We start from the raw sequence: 19,201 nt of genomic DNA, 5'->3' as shown, positions 1-19,201 counted from the left end.
ATACATTACATCATTAGTTTTTGATGGAGATAGGATAGTCTTAATATCTTTTAGTTGAACAAAGAAGTGTCTGTTCTGTGGCCAACATCACCTGCTGCACCTGCATTAACACTTCTGGGGAAGTTGAAACTCAGTTACAGAAGATCACTGAGCAAGAAGGCACTAGGGTGACTCCTCCATCAGTGTCTTTATTTTCGATTGGTTTGGGTCTTTGGTACCATGTTCCAAAGTGCACTCCAAACACTCGTTATTACCCTGCTTATTATAATTAAAATAACTCCCTTGTGCATTATATTCTCTCAAAAGAGTTAAATGCATGTTTACAGCTGCTAACGAAGAAAATGATCTCCCTAACACTGGGACATCAGAAAAGGGATGAAGAGAATGACCAATTTAAAGGCTGTGAATCTAAAGCCATCACCTATGCATCTCACAGGGATTAAGCAAAAATGCCATGACCTATGGACACCACACAAAGAACCAAGAAAAGCTGTAAGCAATAGCTAAGAGGGGTGCTAATGCCTTACATTTTGATCACATCTCTCAGTTAAACTGAGTCTTATCAAAAGGGGAAAACTATTAAAAAGAAACAAGAGGCCCAAAAAGGAGTCACTTGTACTAAGCCCACATTGCATAACCAAGGCTTAATGTCCAACCTAAGTGCAGTTTCAACTTTCTCCAGGAATGCAGTCTTAACCGTCAGTCTGGAATTTTCTGGTCAGCAACAATGAGGTAATCTGCCACATCCTTTTCCTGCTTATAAAAGCCTTCCATCTGGTACAGGTCCTTGGAGCTCCTTTCTATTTTCTAGAAATGGAATTCATGAGATACCGAATAATGCCAATTAGATCTTCAAATTTACTCAGTTGGACTTCTGTTATTTACTGGCTATTTCTCCTTTTTCTTATTAGCTTGCATTGCCTTATGCATCCAGTGAATCAACTCTGCAGGAGTGGGATCCACCTCTGGATTCCATTGGTAAATTTTACCCTTAGTCACTTAGTATAGTACAGTTACTACTCCATACTTTGTGTGACCACAGGGTCACCTGAGAAACAAAGGTTCTTCATGCCCTGTTTTTTTACCTTTTCTCTTTCCAAACATTTTCATGACCAGGACCAAGCTAGGAAATCCCACTTCTGACACCAATGAAGGGTTCTTATTGCCCAATTCCAGTGTGTGGGTGGGGGTATTCCCCCACATCACCAAACAATCCATGGACGCTGAGTGTCCTACAATTAAACTCAATTCTGATACTATCTATCTGGAGATAGGATCATATTCCACAGGTATAGGGCTCAGTCCCCCAAGACTGCTTTCACTTCAGATGCTGTTACCTGTATTTCTGACGCACCAGCTGTAAATCAGAGGTTTCTGCAAACCCCTGCTTGGGTTCAAATGATTTGCTAGAGTGGCTCACTAAACTCAGAGGAATATTTTGCTTACTAGATCACTGGTTTGTTATAAAAAGATAACTCAGGAACAGCCAGGTAGAAGATAAGCATAGGACAGAGTATGGGGAAAGGGTACAGAATTTTCAAGCCCTCTCCAAGCATGTGATTCTTCCTGCATCTCCACATGTTCACCAGCCTGGAAGCTCTCAGAACCCTGTCCTTTTGAGTTTCTATGGTGGATTCATTGGATAGGTATGGTTGATTAAATCATTGAACATTGGTGGTTGATTCAACCTTCCAGCCTTTCTCCCCCCCTAGGGGGTGGAAGTTGGAGAATGGGACTGAAATTTCCATTCCACTAATCAGATGGTGTCCCTTGGCAACGACCCACCCTCCTTAGGTGCAGTCCAAAGGTGACCACATTAACATAACAAAAGACATCTTGATCACTCTCATCACTTAGGGAATTCCAAGGGCTTTAGGAACTCTGTGCCAGAAACAGGACAAATATCAAATATATGTTTCTTTTTTTTCTCAAATATATATGTATTATAAATCACAGTAGCATAGTCATAGAATACTACAGTGTTCCAATGTGAGTCTTCTTCCACTTTTATGAAAAAACAGTGATTCATATGTTTTTTGCTTAAGACTTTAAGATTTTATTTATTTATTTGAGAGAGAGGGAGCGAGCAAGAGAGCACACAAGTGCAAGGCGGGGGGGGGGGGGGGGGTAGGGGCTAGAGAGAGAGGGAGAGTAAGGGAGCCTGCTGAGCAAGAGCCCGATGCAGGGTTCGATCCCAGGACCCCGGGATCATGACCTAAGCTGAAAGCAGATGCTCAATCAACTGAGTCACCCAGGTGCCCCTGCTAAAGATTTCTAAAAAATATATTTGTCATTCAGTAACTTTCCCTAAGGATAATAATGATTCTGGAGATTGAGAATTTTCTAAAATCAACCTTGGCACCTACTTTTAAGTCTAAGTGTCTTAAAGTGAAAAACACTATACACAATGAAAAGCTAACTGTTTTTAAGTTTTCTCATAAATTATAGAGTTGCTTGCTTTTAAAGATCAAATATCTTTCATTAGTAAAATAACTGAATTTCCTGAATATATTTTCAGAATGTATCTTTGATTTCTAGTTGAACTAGATTGAGTCTTTGAATCAATAGTTTGCATTTTTACTTAGTAACTTTGATGCATGTAAAAACTCTTCAGGAAAAACATACCAGGCCATATATTTCTATTTAAAATGCTTTCTTCACGAGAGGATGAAATGTGGCTATTTATGAAGATTAAATGCACTATCATTCTGTTGCAAACTTATGGCATGGTTTTGTTTATATATGTTTTCAGTATTAGGAGTTAGGTCTAAGAAAGTAATTTGGTAAACAAAGTGCCTCAAGTTCTCAGAAAGCCAATTACACTTAAATATTTTGTTTGTGTAATGAAATCACAGGTACTGTCATGACCTATAGAAATGGAAAGCTTATGTGATGATCACTTTTGAGGCACTCCTTTAAGTAAAACCTAATTTTGTGTCATGTTTCCTTAAGAATTCTGCCCACATTAAAAACATAATAAACCTCTCAATTACCAAGAAATAGATTAGGGTGGGAGAGTGAAAAGCAGAAATAACAGGGACTGAAAAAACAGGTATCCAAGTCCAACTACAATAATGAAAGCAGAGGCTTTGATTCTTAGAGTGATCAAGTTCCTGCTTCATGACAGATTAGAAGTGGCAAATTAAAATCAGGGAAGAGATCAAACATTCAAAAACACAGCAGAATGGAATCATTTAATGTAGAAACATCTGGTAGTGTTGGTGAAGGTCACTGAGAAGAACCTCAGTTGACCCGTGAGTGGGACCTGGGCACTGAGAGGCTTCTCACTCCCTCCCCTGTTAGAATGTGGGTTCCACTTGCTTTTCCCACCTCTAGACGATGTTCCAAGGACATAGCCTTGAGATAGTGCTGTGATGTTGAGAACACTTGCAGGTATATGTGACTGAACCTAGTTAAAGCCTCTATATAAACTTCTAAGATCTGGCAGGTGGGTGTGGGAATCCACTCTTCTTGCTGGGCGGCAGCCCAAGACAAGCTTTCTATGTAAGTTCCCTTTGCAGACTAAAACTGCCTCCTACTAACCTGGAGTGCCTTGCCTTTTTCTTTAGTCTCTCTCTGTCCTCAGTAGAGGGGTCGGTTTCAGATTTTACCTGGGAAGCTCCCAAGGTGGTTGCCAACCAACAGGTAATGCCAGGTCTACAAGTCTGAATACTGCAAACATCAATGTGTCTGCTTACACAAGGATGACACGCTGGCAGCCCTACCAATTCAAAATCAGCCCTCAAGACTAATAATTATTTCAACTCATAATAATTATTCATTTTACTAAAAACTATGTATGTTGGAAGAAGCCAGAGAAGCATACATTTAAAAAGGTATATCCAAAGTTGATTAGGTTTAGGATATTAAAAAAAAATTCTGTAAGCTAAAATATAGGCCCTCAAACAAAGCACTCACATGTTTTGAATGAAAGAAATAATTTATTCCTTAAAGGTGTCGAATAGATAATTTATTGTAAATAATATAGTAGTTCCTTAAGTAGTAAAGTACAATAGAGAAAAACTTGTGGTCCTTGGCTTGGATAACTAATGTAAGTTTTCTTGATTATATGAAATTTTTGGAAGCACCCTAAAGATCGAAAAACACATTTATTTTCTCAAGTTTTAAATAAAATTTTAACAGAACTATCTTGGAACATTAAATAAGGGCAGAAAAAACTTGCCAATGTTATTTTTTAGGTAGTGCAGCTGAAAGTTGAAGTGATTTGAGGAAGTGAAAGAGGAGAATCAAGATTTTCATGCCTTTTTTTTTTTTTTTTCTTGGGTCATTCTGCACTTTCCCCCACCACTATGCCTTAGACCTCTGGGAGCCCGTAAGAGTAACAAAGGACTAGCAGTTTCTGCCCCACAGCTATGACTTGAAAGTTTCAAAGTCATAGGCACAATTCCCACCACCCTTGGTCCAAGCACTACCTGAAACTAGTTCACTTGCTTACTGTTTTAACTTCTCCAGTAACCCTCAAGAGTAAACACTATCAGAAACTCTATTCTTGTTCACTTATTTTAAGCCCAGTACTTAGAATGATAGCTGGCTCAAAAATAATTTATAAATAAGTTATCTAGTTCCCAAGTCAGAAACATAGAATCATGCTTAATTTCTTCTTCTTTACCTCCACATTCAAATTAACCATCCAAACCCTATAGTTATTAAATCCATATTTCTTGACTTTGCCCACTTCCCTCCGGTCTACAGTTCTTATCTAATTTGCCTACATTACTAGCCTACATTACTTCAACTATCTGGTTTCTCTGTTCTTTTGCTCCCCTTCAATATGCAGAGATACAGCAATCTTTCTAAAATGCTTATCATGGGGCGCCTGGGTGGCTCAGTTGGTTAAGCATCTGTCTTCGCTCAGGTCATGATCCCAGGGTCCTGGGATTGAGCCCCACGTTGGACTCCCTGCTCCACGAGGAGCCGGCTTCTCCCTCTCCTTTTGCCCCTCCCCCTGCTTGTGTTCTCTCTTGCTATCTCTGTCACTATCTGTCTCTATCAAATAAATAAAATCTTTAAAAAAAATAAAACGCTTATCATGTCACTCACCTGTTTAAAATATATTGACTTCCCATGGCCCTTAAGGTAAAGTCCAGACTCCTTAACACAACATACAAGTCTCTTCATGACTGGAATCCTGTTTTACAGCCTTATCTTTACTTGCTCCCTTATTATATTGAAAGATTTGCAGTCCCCTGATGGGCTATGTCCTCTGTCACCTTGGGGCCTGTCCACATACTGCTTGATGTTACTGCCTTTTCTTCATCTTAGAATGGTTAATTCCTAGTCATACTTCAGAATGTGATTTACCCACCTCCCCAAGCAGCTCTCCCTGACCTGCCCTCCACCTGCCCTCCTGACAAAGCTGGTTTAGATGCTCCTTTGTACTCTCCCAGAACAATGTATTTGCTTGATTTCCCCCTCTAGCCTTTAAGTTCCTTAAGAGTAAGCACTGTGGCTCATTTACCTTTGCCTCTCCAGTGCCCAGTATGTTTATATTAAATGAATTAATAAATTTAATGACCAACTTCACTCCAATTTAGGCACATGTTGTCATCTCAGTGTTCATTTTTATCACCTAGAGTTCTGCACCTCTGAAATATTAAGTTTATTGTATCATCCTTTGACCAAAAACTACTATCCTTCCAGTGCTCTCACACTTATGAGTAAAAGAAAGTGGCTTTGCTTCCTTTATTCTGCATTCAGCCTAAACAGGTCAACAACTTACTCTTAAGTAGTTAAGGGCGGGGAATAATTTTTTATACCGCACTTAAAACTTAAACACACAGACACACACACACAAAACACTTGCCAATTCTTTTGAGACACATGCTTTATTTATGATGAATGTCAAATATGGCTAAGTATGGCTTTGAGGTTGGCAGAGCTAGATCAGATCTATGGGCTGAGCCTGTCACTTCTGGGCCACATTACTAGATACCTCCAGTTGGATTCGTCACAGGCACCATGGTCTCAACATGTCCAAAACTGATACGAAATTTTTTCTATTAAACCTGCATGGATCAAAGGCTTACTAACTGCCTCGTCTCTTGACCAGAAACTTGTAGTTATCCTAGAATCACCCCTCTACCATACACTCCATATCCAATCGCTGATCAAATCATCCTGAGTTTATCTATTTAACTCACATGTACATCTCCTTCTTGCATTCCCCACTGCCACAGTCATATTTCAGATTTGCATTATCCTGAACCTGGCCTATTCCAATTGCTCTAAACTGATAACCTCTGCCTCCAAATTTGCCTTTTCCCCCCACACTGAAGGACTTCTGCATGATAAACAAATGGCTCATTAAATATAGAACCATCTACTCTAGTGATTTTCAAGCTAAGGTTCAGGATCTGCCAATTTTGTGCACGCATTTTATTTTGATTTTTAATAAGTATCTTAGATTATCAGGATGACCATTTATGATGCCATTGATGTCAAGCAATATTCCTTTTAATGACTAAAGCTAGGTAGGCAAATTTAATATATAAATGATGCATTTGAGGGGCTCCTGGGTGGTACAGTTGGTTGAGCATCAGACTCGGTTTCTGCTCGGTTGTGGTCTTAGGGTCATGGGATTGAGCTCAGCATGGAGTTTGCTTGAGACTCTCTCTGCCCCTCTCCTCCACTCTCTCTCAAAAATAAATAAATCTTAGGGCGCCTGGGTGGCTCAGTTGGTTAAGCGACTGCCTTCAGCTCAGGTCATGATCCTGGAGTCCTGGGATCGAGTCCCACATCGGGCTCCCTGCTTGGCGGAGAGTCTGCTTCTCCCTCTGACCCTCCCCCCTCTCGTGTGCTCTCTCTCTCTCATTCTCTCGGTCTCAAATCAATAAATAAAATCTTTAAAAAATAAATAAATAAATAAATAAAAATAAATAAATAAATCTTAAAAAATATAAATAAACGATGCATTTGCTCCTGGTGAAAGGCAAGTAATCTATAGAGCTGCTGTTGTGGGAAAATGGAGTCCTCTATCCCATGACTGGAATGCAAAAGACCACACTTCATTAATGGTTACTATAAAGTTCACTCTAATGCAACATAGTTTCTGCAAAACATCATCCAACTCTTAATGTCATAAATTTGAGTTCTACCATTCCTACAGTTTTGCTTGCATTTATTTTTACTTTTTAGTCATCTTAAAGCTCTAAGAATAGGAAGTTTATAACTGGTACTTAAGTATTTACAAACTTAAGACAACATATATAGCTTAAGTCAATACTGAATGGCTGTGAGAACTTTTTTCTTTAAAAGAGTTTGAGATATAAAGTTTGAGAAATGAAGATCTACTCATTGAAGGATACACAATAAGAATAGCTTGAAATTACACATTTTCTGTACCATAGGCTAAGTTGCCTTCTTAGGCCATTACCACACGAATCTTTGTGAGTGGAATGGAGGCTGTTCCAGTTACTATGGTTGCAAAACAAATTATCCCCAAATTTAGCAGCATAAAACAACCCTTTATTATGCCCATAAATTCTGTGGGGTAGGAATTTAGACACAACACAGTCATGACATCTTATCTCTGCTCCAAGATGTATGGGGTTTCAAGTAGAAGACTTGATGACTAGGGGCTAGAATCCTCTAACAGTTCCTTCATTCACACATCTAGAAGTTGATGCTACCTGGTGGTTGGGTGACTCAGGTCCTTCCCACATAGACATCTCCATGTCATCTCTCTTTGTGGGCTAGTTTTTGGCTTCCTTAGAATGTTACCTAAGTTCCAAGGGCAAGAGAGAGAGAAAGAACCAGGCAAACACTGTCTGTATTGTATACTTTATGAGCTAGACTTGGAAGTCATGTATTTGTTAAAAGTCGCTCAACTCCAATGGAACAGAGTGAAAAGACCAGAAATAAACTAATGCATATACAGTCAACTAATATTTGACAAGGGATCCAAGAATACTGAATGGAAAAAAAATAGCCTCTTGAATAAATGCTGCTGGGAAGATTGGATATTCACATGTAAAAAAAATTAAACTAGACTTCTATCTTACACCGCTCACAAAAATTACCTTGAAACAGATTAAAGACTTAAATATAAGACCTGAAACCATAAAACTCCTAGAAGAAACTATAGGAAAAGAGTTCTTTGACATGAGTCTTGGCAATGATTTTTTTGATCGGACACCTAAGTACAAGCAACAAAATACAAAATAAACAGGTGGGGGGGGCGCCTGGGTGGCTCAGTCGTTAAGCATCTGCCTTCAGCTCAGGTTATGATCCCAGGGTCCTGGGATTGAGCCCCGCATCTGGCTCCCTGCTCCACGGGAAGCCTGCTTCTCCCTCTCCCACTCCCCCTGCTTGTGTTCCTTCTCTCGCTGTCTCTCTGTCAAATAAATAAATAAAATCTTTAAAAAATATATAAATAAATAAATAAGCAAGTCGGACTATATCAAACAAAAAAGCTTCTGCACAGCAAAAGGAACAATCAACAAAATGAAAAGACAACCTAGAGAATGGGGAAAAATATTTGCAAACCGAAAATCTGATACAAGGTTAATATCCCAAATACATAAAGAACTCATACAACTCAATAAGAAAGCAAATAATTCAATTTAAAAATGGTCAAAGGACCTGAATAGACATTTTTCTAAAGAAGACATAGGAATGGCCAACAGATGCTCAACATCACTAATCATCAGGGAAATGAAAATCAAAACCACAATAAGCCATTATGTGACACCATTTAAAACAGCTAGCATCAAAAGGACAAGAGATAACACTGGAAAGGATGTAGAAAAAATGGGAATCCTTGTGCCCTTTTGGTGCAACTGTAAATTGGTACAGTCATGGTGAAAAACACTATGGAGGTTCCTCAAAAAGTGAAAAATAGAATTACCATGTGATCCAGCAATTCCACTTCTGGGAATATATATATGAAGGAAGTGAAAACACTATGCCATGTCGAAGAGATATCTCCATCTCCATGTTCACAGAAGCATTGTTTACAACAACCAGGGAAGGCATGGAACCTTAAGTGTCCATTACCAGATGAATGGATAAAGTGTGATATATATATTATATACATATATAATGGAATATTATTCAGCCATAAAAAGGAGAAAATCTTGACATTTACAACAACATGAATGGACCCTGAGGCCATTATGTTAGGTGAAAGAAGTCAGACAGAGAAAGACAAATACAAAATGATCTCACTTATATGTGAAATCTTAAAACAAACTCATGGAAAAAGAGATCAGATTTCTGGTTACCAGAAGTGAAGGGTAGGAGGAGAAGGAATTGGATAAAGGTGGTCAAAAGGTACAAATTTTCAATTTGGAGATAAATAAATATTAGAGGTGTAACATACAACATGATGACTGTAGTTAATACTGCTGTATGATATATATAAAAGAGTATAAATCTGTTCTCAACTGAAGGAAAAATACTTTCTTTTTTGTATCAATAGAAGATGTTAACTAAACTTGAAGTAATAATTTCACAACTTACGCAAGCCAAATCATTATGTTATATACCTTAAACTTATACAGTGGTGTATGTCTATTATATCTTAATAAAACCAGGAAAAAAAAAAAAGAGTCACTAAGGACAGCTTACATTCAAAGGGAAGTATCTTAGTCTGTTATGGTTGCTATCACAAAATACCACAGATTGGGTGGCTTATAATCAACAAACAATAAACAACAAATATTTATTTCTCACTGTTCTGCAGTCTGGAAATCAGAGCAGCGGAGGCCAGTGTGATGGAATGAGTGTGCCCACTTCTCACAGACTTCTCACTGTACCCTCACATGGCTGAAAGGGCCAGGGAGCTCTCTGGAGCCTCTTTCATAAGGAAACTAATACACCAAATTCTCCAACAAAAAGACACAGGATATCTGAATGGATTAAAAAAAAATAAGACCCATTTATATATTACTTACAACAAGTCAGATGTAAAGACATACACAGACTAAAAGTGAAAAGATGGAAAAAGATATTCCAAGCAAACTGAAACCAAAAGAAAGCTGGGGTAGATATACTTTTTTGTAAATTTTTTTTTAAGATTTTATTTATTTGTCAGAGAGAGAGAGAGAGCACAAGTGGGGTGGGGGCAGCAGGCAGAGGGAGGAGCAGGCTTTGCAAATATTTTGCAAGTTTGCAAATATTTTTCCCCATTCTATAGGCTGTCTTTTCATTTTGTTGATTGGTCCTTTTGCTGATGCGGGACTTGATCCCAGGACCCTGGGATCATGACCTGAGCTGAAGGCAGATGCTTAACCGACTGAGCCACCCAGGTGTCCCTAGCTATACTTTTAATAGAAAAAATAGACTTTATTGAAGACTAATAAGACAAAGAAGGGCATTACATAATGAAAGCAGGGGTTAATCCAACAGGAGGATATAATATTTGTAAATATTTATGCACCCAATATAGCAGCACCTAAATATATAAAGCAAATATTAACATATCTAAAGGAAGACACAGGAATACAGTAATAGTAGGGGCCTTTAATACCCTGCTTATATCAATGGATAAATCATCCAGACAGAAAAATCAAGAAGGAAACATTGGCCTTAAATGACATGTTAGACCAGATGGACTTAACAGATATATACAGATTAGAACATGCAAAAGCAACAGACTACATGTTCTTCTCAAGTACACATGGAACGCTCCTCGGGACAGATCATATGTTAGGCCACCAAACACATCTTAAATTTATTTTTTTTAAAGATTTTTATTTATTTATTTGACAGAGAGAGACACAGCAAGAGAGGGAACACAACCAGGGGGAGTGGGAGAGGGAGAAGCAGGCTTCCTGCGGAGCAGGGAGCCCGATGCGGGGCTCGATCCCAGGACCCTGGGATCATGACCCGAGCCGAAGGCAGACGCTTAACGACTGAGCCACCCAGGCGCCCCACACATCTTAAATTTAAAAAGACTGAAGTCATATCAAGCATCTTTTCTGATGACAGTGGTATAAAACTAGAAATCAATTACAAGTAGAAAATGGAAAAATTCATAAATAAGTGGAGGTTAAACAACATGTCACTGAATAATCGATGGATCAAAGGAAAAAATCAAAAGAAATAAAAATACCTTGATTGTAGAGTGAAGGAAACCATCAACAAAATGAAAAAGCAACCTACTGAATGGGAGAAGAGATCTGCAAATGATATATCCAATAAAGTGTTAATTCAAAATATATTTCTGCATCCAACACCAAAAGAAACAAAACATGATTTAAAAATGGGCAGAGGATCTAAACAGACATTTTCCCAAAGAAGACATACAGATGGTCAAAATGAAAAGATGCTCAACATTACTAATCATCAGGGAGATGCAAGTCAAAACCACAATGAGCCAGCACCTCATACCTGTCTGAGTGGCTAGTGTCAAAAGACAAGAACAAGTGTTGGAAAGGAAGTGGAGAAAAGGGAAAAAGCGAACCCTCGTGCAATGTTGGTGGGATGTAAATTGGTATAGCCATTATGTAAAACAATATGGACTTTCCTCAAAAAATTAAAAATAAAAATGCCATACAATACAGCAGTTCCACTTCTGGGTATTTACCTAAAGAAAACAAAAACACTAATTTGAAAAGATATATGCACCCCTATGTTCACTACAGCATTATTTACAATAGCCAAGATATGGAAGCAGCCCAAGTGTCCATCAATAAATGAATGGATAAAGGTGTGGTATATATATACACGATGGAATAGTACTCGGCCATAAAAAAAGAATGACATCTTGCCATTTGTGACAACATGGGTGGACCTAGAGGGTATTATGCTAAGTGCAGTAAGTCAGACTGAGAAAGACAAATACCGTATGATTTCACTTATATGTGGAATCCAAAAACAAAACAAAACAAAACAAAAAAACAAACAGACTCAAATACAGAGAATAAACTGGTGGTTGCTGGGGGATAGAGGGATGGGCAAAATAGGTAAAGGGGATTAAGAGGTACAAGTTTCCAGTTATAAGTCACAGGAATGTAAAATACACCATAGGGAATATAGTCAATAATAATGAATAACTTTGTATGGTGATAGATGGTAACTATATTTATTGTTCTGAGTGTTTCATAATGTTATATAAATGTTGAATCACTATGTTGTACACCTGAAACTAATATTGTATGTCAACTATATTTCAATTAAAAATAAATTAATTTAAAAATATCTTGAGACAAATGAAAATACAACATGAAAATTTATGGGAGGTAGGAAAAGCACTTTTTAAAAAAAGATTTTATTTATTTGAGAGAGAGAAAGAGAGTATGCAACCAGAGGGAAGGAGAGAGACAAGCAGACTCCCCACTGAGCACAGAGCCTGACATGGGGCTCAATCTCACAACCCTGAAATCACGACCCGAGCCAAAATTCAAGAGCCAAAGTCAAGCGTAGGACACTTAACTGACTGACCCACCCAGGCAACCCAGCAAAAGCACTTCTAAGAGGTAAGTTCAATAGTGATAAATGCCTACATCAAGAAATGAATTATCTTAAATAAACGACTCACACCTAATAAGTTCACACCTCAAGGAACTAGAAAAAGAACAAAGTTGGCAGAAGGAAGGAAATAAGAAAAATTAGAGCAGAAATAAATGAAACAGAGACTAAGAAGACAATAGAGAAGATCAATGAAACTAAGAACTGGTCTTTGAAAAGTTAAATAAAATTGACTTTAGCTAGACTTCCCAAGCAAAAAAAGAGGACTCAAAATCAGAAATGAAAGAGATGTTATAACTGGTCTCACAGAAATACAAAAGATCTTAAGAGACTACTATGAACAATTGTATGCCAACAAATTTGACCATCTAGAAGAAATGAATAAATTCCTAGACACACCCTACCAAGCCTGAATCATGAACAAATATAAAATCTGAACAGACCAATCACTAGTAAGGAGGTTGGCTCAGTAATTAAAAACCTCCCAACAAACAAATGTCCTGGACTGCAGTTTCACTGGAGAATTCTACCAACATTCAAAGAAAAATTATACCAGTCCTTCTCAAACTCTACCAAAAAAGGGTCCTTCTCAAACTCTACCAAACTCATTTTATGAGACTAGCATTACCGGGACAATAAAATAAGACAGAGACACCACAAGAATATTACAGGCCAGTATCTCTGCTGAACATAAATGGAAAAATCCTCAACAAAATATTAGCAAACCAAATTCAACAATACATTAAAAAGAGCATACCCTAAGATCAAGTGGGATCTATTCCAGGGATGCAAGGGTGGCTCAACATCTGCAAATCAATGTGATACAACAAATTAACAAAATGAAATATAAAAAATCATGATCTCAGATAACACAGATGTAGAGAAAGCATTTGACAAAAAAACTCAACATCCACTTATGATAAAACTCTCAAAGTGAGTATAAAGGAAATATACCTCAATATAGTAAAGGCAATATATGACAAGCCCACAGCTAACATCATATCAACACTAAGAAGTTGAAAGCTTTCCTTCTAAGATCAGGAACAAAACAAGGATGCTTGCTCTTGCCACTTATTAAACATAGTACTGGAAGGCCTACCTGGAACAATTAATCAAGAAAAAAAATAAATGGCATCCATATTGGAAAGGAAGAAATAAAACTGTCACTATTTGCAGATGACATATTATATATAGAAAACACTAAAATCTCCACCAGAAAAGTATTAAAATAAACATTCAATGAAGTTACAGGATACAAAATATAAAGAAATCTGTTGTTTTTTTTTAAGATTTTATTATTTGACAGAAAGAGACAAAGCGAGAGAGGGAACACAAGTAGGGGGAGTGGGAGAGGGAGAAGCAGGCTTCCCACCGAGCCGGGAGCCCGATGCGGGGCTTGATCCCAGGACCCCGGGACCATGACCTAAGCTGAAGGCAGACGCTTAATGACTGAGCCACCCAGGTGCCCCAAGAAATCTGTTGATTTCTATACAATAATGAACTACAAGGGAAATTAGGAAATAGTCCCATTTACAATTGCATCAAAAAGAATAAAAACCTAGGAATAAATTTAACCAAGGGGGCGAAAGACCTGTACAATGAAAACTATAAGACATTAATAAAAGAAACTGAAAGCACAAATAAGTGGAAAGATAGTCTGCCCTCGTGGGTTGGAAGAATATTGTTAAAATGTCCATACTACTCAGAGCAATCTATAGATTCTATGCAACCTGTACCAAAATTCCAATAGCACATTTTACAGAAATAGAACAAACAATCCTAAAATCTGTATAGAACTACAAAAGACCATGAATAGCCAAAGCAACCTTGAGAAAGAACTGGAGGCATCACACTCCCTGACTTCAAACTAAACTACAAAGGTGTAATAATCAAAAGAGTATGGTATTCTCATAAAACAGACACACAGATCAATGGAAAGAATAGAGAGTCCAGAAATAAAACCATGCATATATAGTTAATTAATTTACAACAAAAGATCCAAGAACATATAATGGGGAAAGGTCACTCCAATAAATGGTGTTGGAATACCTGGACAGCCACATGCAAATGAATGACACTGGCCCACTATCTTAACACCATACACAAAAATTACCTCTAAATGGATTAAAGATTAAAGACTGAAACCATAAAACTCTAGAACAAAACTTAAGTGGTAAGCTCCTAAACATCAGTCTTAGTGATGATTTTTTACTGGATCTGATACTAAAAACAAAGGCAACAAACCCCAACATAAACAAGCTAAAAAGCTGCACAGCAAAAGAATCCAACAACTAGATGAAAAGGCAACCTATTGGATGAGAAAAAATATTTGCAATCATATCCTTTTTAATGGGTTAATATCCAAAACATACCAAAAAACTCCTATAACTCAATATCAAAAAAAAATCAAAAACACACAAACAAAAAAAAAACCATAACAATCTAGGGCACGAATTCCATTCATGAAGACTCAACTCTCGTGACTTAATTAATCACTTCCCAAAGGCCCTACCTCCTAAAACCATTACCTTGGGCATTACGTTTTCAACACACGGATTTTGGGAGACACAAACATGTAGACCACCAGTAGAAGAGGAATGAGACTCCACCTTCTTCTTTTTTTTTTTTTAAGATTTTATTTATTTACTTCAGAGAGCACAAGCAAGCATGAACGGGGGGGAGGTGCAGAGAGGGAGAAGCAGGCTCACCACTGAGCAGGGATCCAGATGAGGGGCTCGAACCCAGGACTCTGAGATCATGACCTGAGCGGAAAGCAGACGCTTAACTGACTGAGCCACCCAAGTGCCCCCCAAGACTCCACCTTTTGACGAGAGGGATATATCAAGTTTCTGGAACAGCACGTGGGATCAAAAGTGTTGAGGGTATTCTTGGAAAATATGCTACAGAGGCTATATGAAGATAGAGAATCTCTTACTCCCAGAGATCTTCCAGTTACACATTTTATATCTGCCCTATTAACTTTAAACATCTTGGAGGGAAACTAATACATACTACCTATTATGCACCAGGCACTGTTAAAAGCACTGTAATGTGTTTTTGCTATATTAAGATTATTCAATTCTGCTGTAAAAATTGAAAGAAACTAAGTGTGGGAGCAATTGGATTGTAAGACCTAAAGAGATTCATAAGATATGTTAAGTATAAATAGTAAATAAGTTATTAACCTCTGAGGCATGTTAAAGACAATAAATGGAACATTATGTTGAACATAGATGAAAATAATGGAATAAATGAATGTCACAGACAGAAATGGCTGGAAGGAATAAGTAGGTCTTAAATATTCATAAGGTAAAGATCATGTCACTTCCAGATTGACAACTATGTTATTCCTAACTCAGCCACCAACTGGTGACATCCATTTTGGCCCCACATCTGCTCTTCCCAGGAAACACAGATAAAACTCACAGCAGGTTAATTTATGGCAAGTTAACACCTGTGAGCAGGTCGCCTTGATTCTGCATCTCCAAAAGAGCCAGTTGGCTTCACCTTCTGTCTGTTGAGACCCTTTGCTAATCCTTAGCTGTTTTTTTTTTTTCTTAAGATTTTATTTGAGAGAGAGCACATGTGGGGGGTGGGCGCCAGGGAGAAGCAGACTCCCTGCTGAGTGCAGAGCCCTGTGAGGGACTCGATCCAAGGATCCTGAGATCATGACCCAAGCCGAAGTCAGACGCTTAACCGACTGAGCCACTCAGGCGCCCCTTAACTCTTAATAACTATACCACCGGTCAGGAAAGCTGACGCAGCAAGGGCAGCATATATGAATGTTGAGTAACATTGAGATTTGGAGTAGGGTCCTTCCTTCCAGTCCCTCCCCTCCCCATACCCTGTCTTAAATATGTTAGCTGCCCCAACTCTTTCCCTTGATGTAGGTTCTAAATTAACTTAGTAAACTGTGTAATTCAAGCAACTGAATTTGATCCGAACCTCCCTGTTCCATGACCTTTAGGATGGCCTGACTCGTAGCACAAGTGTACTTGGAAGCTACCATCGTAATTTCCCACCCCAGTAAGTGCTTTACAAGTAATCTATTATTAAATCTACACAATAATCTTTTTAGGAAGGCATTATTATGCTTATCCTACAGGTGAGGAAACTGAATCTTGCAGAGGCTAAGTAACTTGTCCACGGTAGCACAGCTAATAAATGGGGGAGCTGGAATTCATGCCCATGATGATATGGCTCCAGGATCCATGTTCTTTTTCACTAAATTCATTCATTTTTGTTTCTTCAATAGCAAATATGATGCCTGACATATAGTAGACATATTGTTTCATAACTTTAAATGACGTAATCCTTGCTCTTAGTTTATTTGCCATGTGGCCAATAAATTATCTAACTTCTTTAAGACTCAGTTTCCTCACAGAATTTAGCCATTACTTAAAGTCAATATATGTAAAACATTTCCCTCAGCACTTGACCCCTAGTAGTTGCCTTAAGAAAGATAACTCTCATCCCCCATTCGAGGGCAGGTTTTAGAAAGAGCTGTTGGGCATTTTCAAAGCTTAATTTTCGATCCTATTTTACCATACCTCACACGGCTAGCCACAGAACAGGTGCATGTTATTCGAGGCCTAACAAGGCTCTCCCAATATTTCAGCTTTTTCAGCTTCAAGCTACTGAATCTCTTTCACCTCATTTTTATTTGCTAAACTTTTTTTTTTCTTTCTGTTGTCGTTATCTTCAGATCAGTCCCCCCACCCCGAGAGATGGGTAGCAGTCATTCAATCACATTATTGTGACTCTCGGCACCGCCTCCTGCCATGACACGGGGGGAATCTCTCTGTTGCTCCCTAGTTATTCCTAGTGATTTATCCTCACACAGGTGTCCTGAAGATGAAACGCCTCGCTCCCACAGGCGCTCAGTAACTACTTCCAAAAACCTAGTTTGTTGAAACAATTTCACAGAGCTTCCACAACATCTTCCTGAATTTAGTCCTTTCTGCCTCTCCTCCTCACTCTGGGAGCCCCACCTACCCCATTCACACCCACACTTTGCCCTCAACCACTTCTTGTCGGGTACCGAAATACAAAACAAGGCAGCCTTTTCTCCTCATTAATTTTTTAACAGTGCGGTTTTCTTTTTTCACCAATCGTGTGGCTTTTCCCACCACCACTTCACACGCGAAGAGCGCTTTCTCCTCATCTCCTCCAGTGTCTCCTCCCCCCGGGGCAGTGTCTCAGGACAGGCCGAGTGAGCGCGACATACCGTGTTCCTGAGGTACGGCGAGAGCTGGCTGGGGAATCTCGACTCGGAGAGGTGACCAGGCGTGGCCGGAGACCCCCGGACCAGTGAGTAGAGCCCGGAGCCAGCCAAGCGGGCGGGGCCGAAAGCCGCAGGTCGAATCTCTCACGCAGCAAGCGGGGAGGCGAGGCCCGCGGGTTCCGGGCGAGTTCTTCTGGGGGCCGGCGGGAGGCGGGGTCGGGGTCCGGGTAGCGGTAGCGGGGTGGGGCGGGGCCTCCCGGGGTGGGCGGGGTCCTGAGACCGGGGAGGCGGGGCCGGAAGGCGCGGGGAGTCCCTCACTGGGCAGGCGGGAGGCGGGGTCCGCACGACGGAGGGTGCGGGTTGGCGGAGGCCGAGAGACGTCCTCAGGCCGCAGGCGAGAGGCGGGGCCGGCCGGAGTAGGCGGGTCCCTGAGGCGGGGGAGGCGGGGCCAGGCCGGCGCAGGGGGAGTTGCTCAATCCGCTGGCGAGAAAGCCGGGCCGGCAGGAGTAGGAGGGGTCTGTGCAGCTGGAGGCGGGGCGGACTCAGTGGACTCGTGGGGCACCTGGGTCCTAGCATAGTTGGAGGTGGCCTGAGGCTTTCGGTTCCTTCAGTTCCCGTAGCTCTGGCGGAGTCTGCGCGATGGGTGACCCGGAAAGGCCAGAAGCGGCCAGGCCCGAGCTGGATGAGGTAAATATTGCTGCCGTTCCCTGTCCCGCCCCATAGTCACGCCTGGCCTTTAGGCTGCACGTTGCAGCCGGGACCTGGGAGGTGCAGGACTGCTGTAGGAAATTTTACCCGTTGTGGTCGGCAACCCAATGCAGGCCCAACCGCGAGCCCTCGCCGCAGCCTGGTTTCGTGGTTGTAGGTGCCCGGGAGGCCGTCCCTGGGGAAGGTTGACGAGGGAGCCGCGTTTCTGCTCCGTTGCTCTGCTCCGGGGCCAGCCGAGGGCGACGCTCTGAGGTTTCGGGCCGAGCGGAGAAGCAACCCCCCCCGCATAGTCCGCCCCATACTCTCCTCCCATCTTTGCGCGTTTGGAGCCCTGGCTCCTGACAGGTGGGTTTACTGGAGAAATGCATCCCATCTCTGAGATGGTTAAAAGGAGTTGGAGACCGTGTGTGGAAATTGACACAGGTGGATGGGGACGGGAAGTCCTCACAACAATGAAAAACATCAGGTTAGGAGGCCAGATTTGCTCAGACTGGGCCACTTATCTAGCTGTGACTCTGGGATGTCACTTTCTTCATTTATACAGTGGAAGGGATACTTTTCTCAAAGAGGATTAAGTCAAAGCCTTTATGCAAAGTGCCACGGAAGTTGTGGCTCCCTCCTAAAACCCAAGTTAACATGTTTATCTTCCGCTTCTATAATAGAAGTACCTAATAACAGCAACTCAAATTATGAGACTGTTGTAGGGTAGTTCAAATTGTTGCTCTATAATTTTCATACCGTTATTTCACAAATACTTCTGAATCATTTGTGTACAAGAGAAATACTTTTTGTATTTATCTTGAATCTGTTGGCTGTGTGTGAGTATCTTTGTTTTAA

At 40.2% G+C, this 19,201-nt stretch overlaps 2 protein-coding genes across 6 annotated transcripts in view; one reads left to right on the top strand and one right to left on the bottom strand.

Annotated features, from left to right (window-relative positions):
* Positions 1 to 18,232, bottom strand: part of LOC118356896 (synaptojanin-1-like) — a 30,397-nt gene extending 12,165 nt beyond the window's left edge. The window contains exons 1-2 of the mRNA XM_035727074.1: positions 17,975 to 18,232; positions 17,660 to 17,849 (exon numbers count right to left, since the gene is read on the bottom strand). Coding sequence (XP_035582967.1) covers positions 17,660 to 17,849; positions 17,975 to 18,232 — 448 coding nt within the window. The remainder of the gene's footprint in view (positions 1 to 17,659; positions 17,850 to 17,974) is intronic.
* RRM2B (ribonucleotide reductase regulatory TP53 inducible subunit M2B) overlaps positions 17,643 to 19,201 on the top strand; it is a 36,967-nt gene continuing 35,408 nt past the window's right edge. For 2 of the 5 annotated variants that reach the window (XM_027597696.2, XM_027597612.2), the window contains exons 1-2: positions 17,643 to 17,742; positions 18,268 to 18,343. In XM_027597696.2, coding sequence (XP_027453497.1) covers positions 18,296 to 18,343 — 48 coding nt within the window. In that variant the 5' untranslated portion in view covers positions 17,643 to 17,742; positions 18,268 to 18,295. Of the gene's footprint in view, positions 17,743 to 18,105; positions 18,344 to 19,201 lie in introns of those variants that run through there. The other 3 variants (XM_027597460.1, XM_027597390.1, XM_027597535.2) reach the window with 2 other exon arrangements.

The sequence above is a fragment of the Zalophus californianus genome, chromosome 4, assembly GCF_009762305.2.
Source record: "Zalophus californianus isolate mZalCal1 chromosome 4, mZalCal1.pri.v2, whole genome shotgun sequence".
NCBI lineage: Eukaryota > Metazoa > Chordata > Mammalia > Carnivora > Otariidae > Zalophus > Zalophus californianus.
This window is presented reverse-complemented; position numbering and strand designations above follow the sequence as displayed.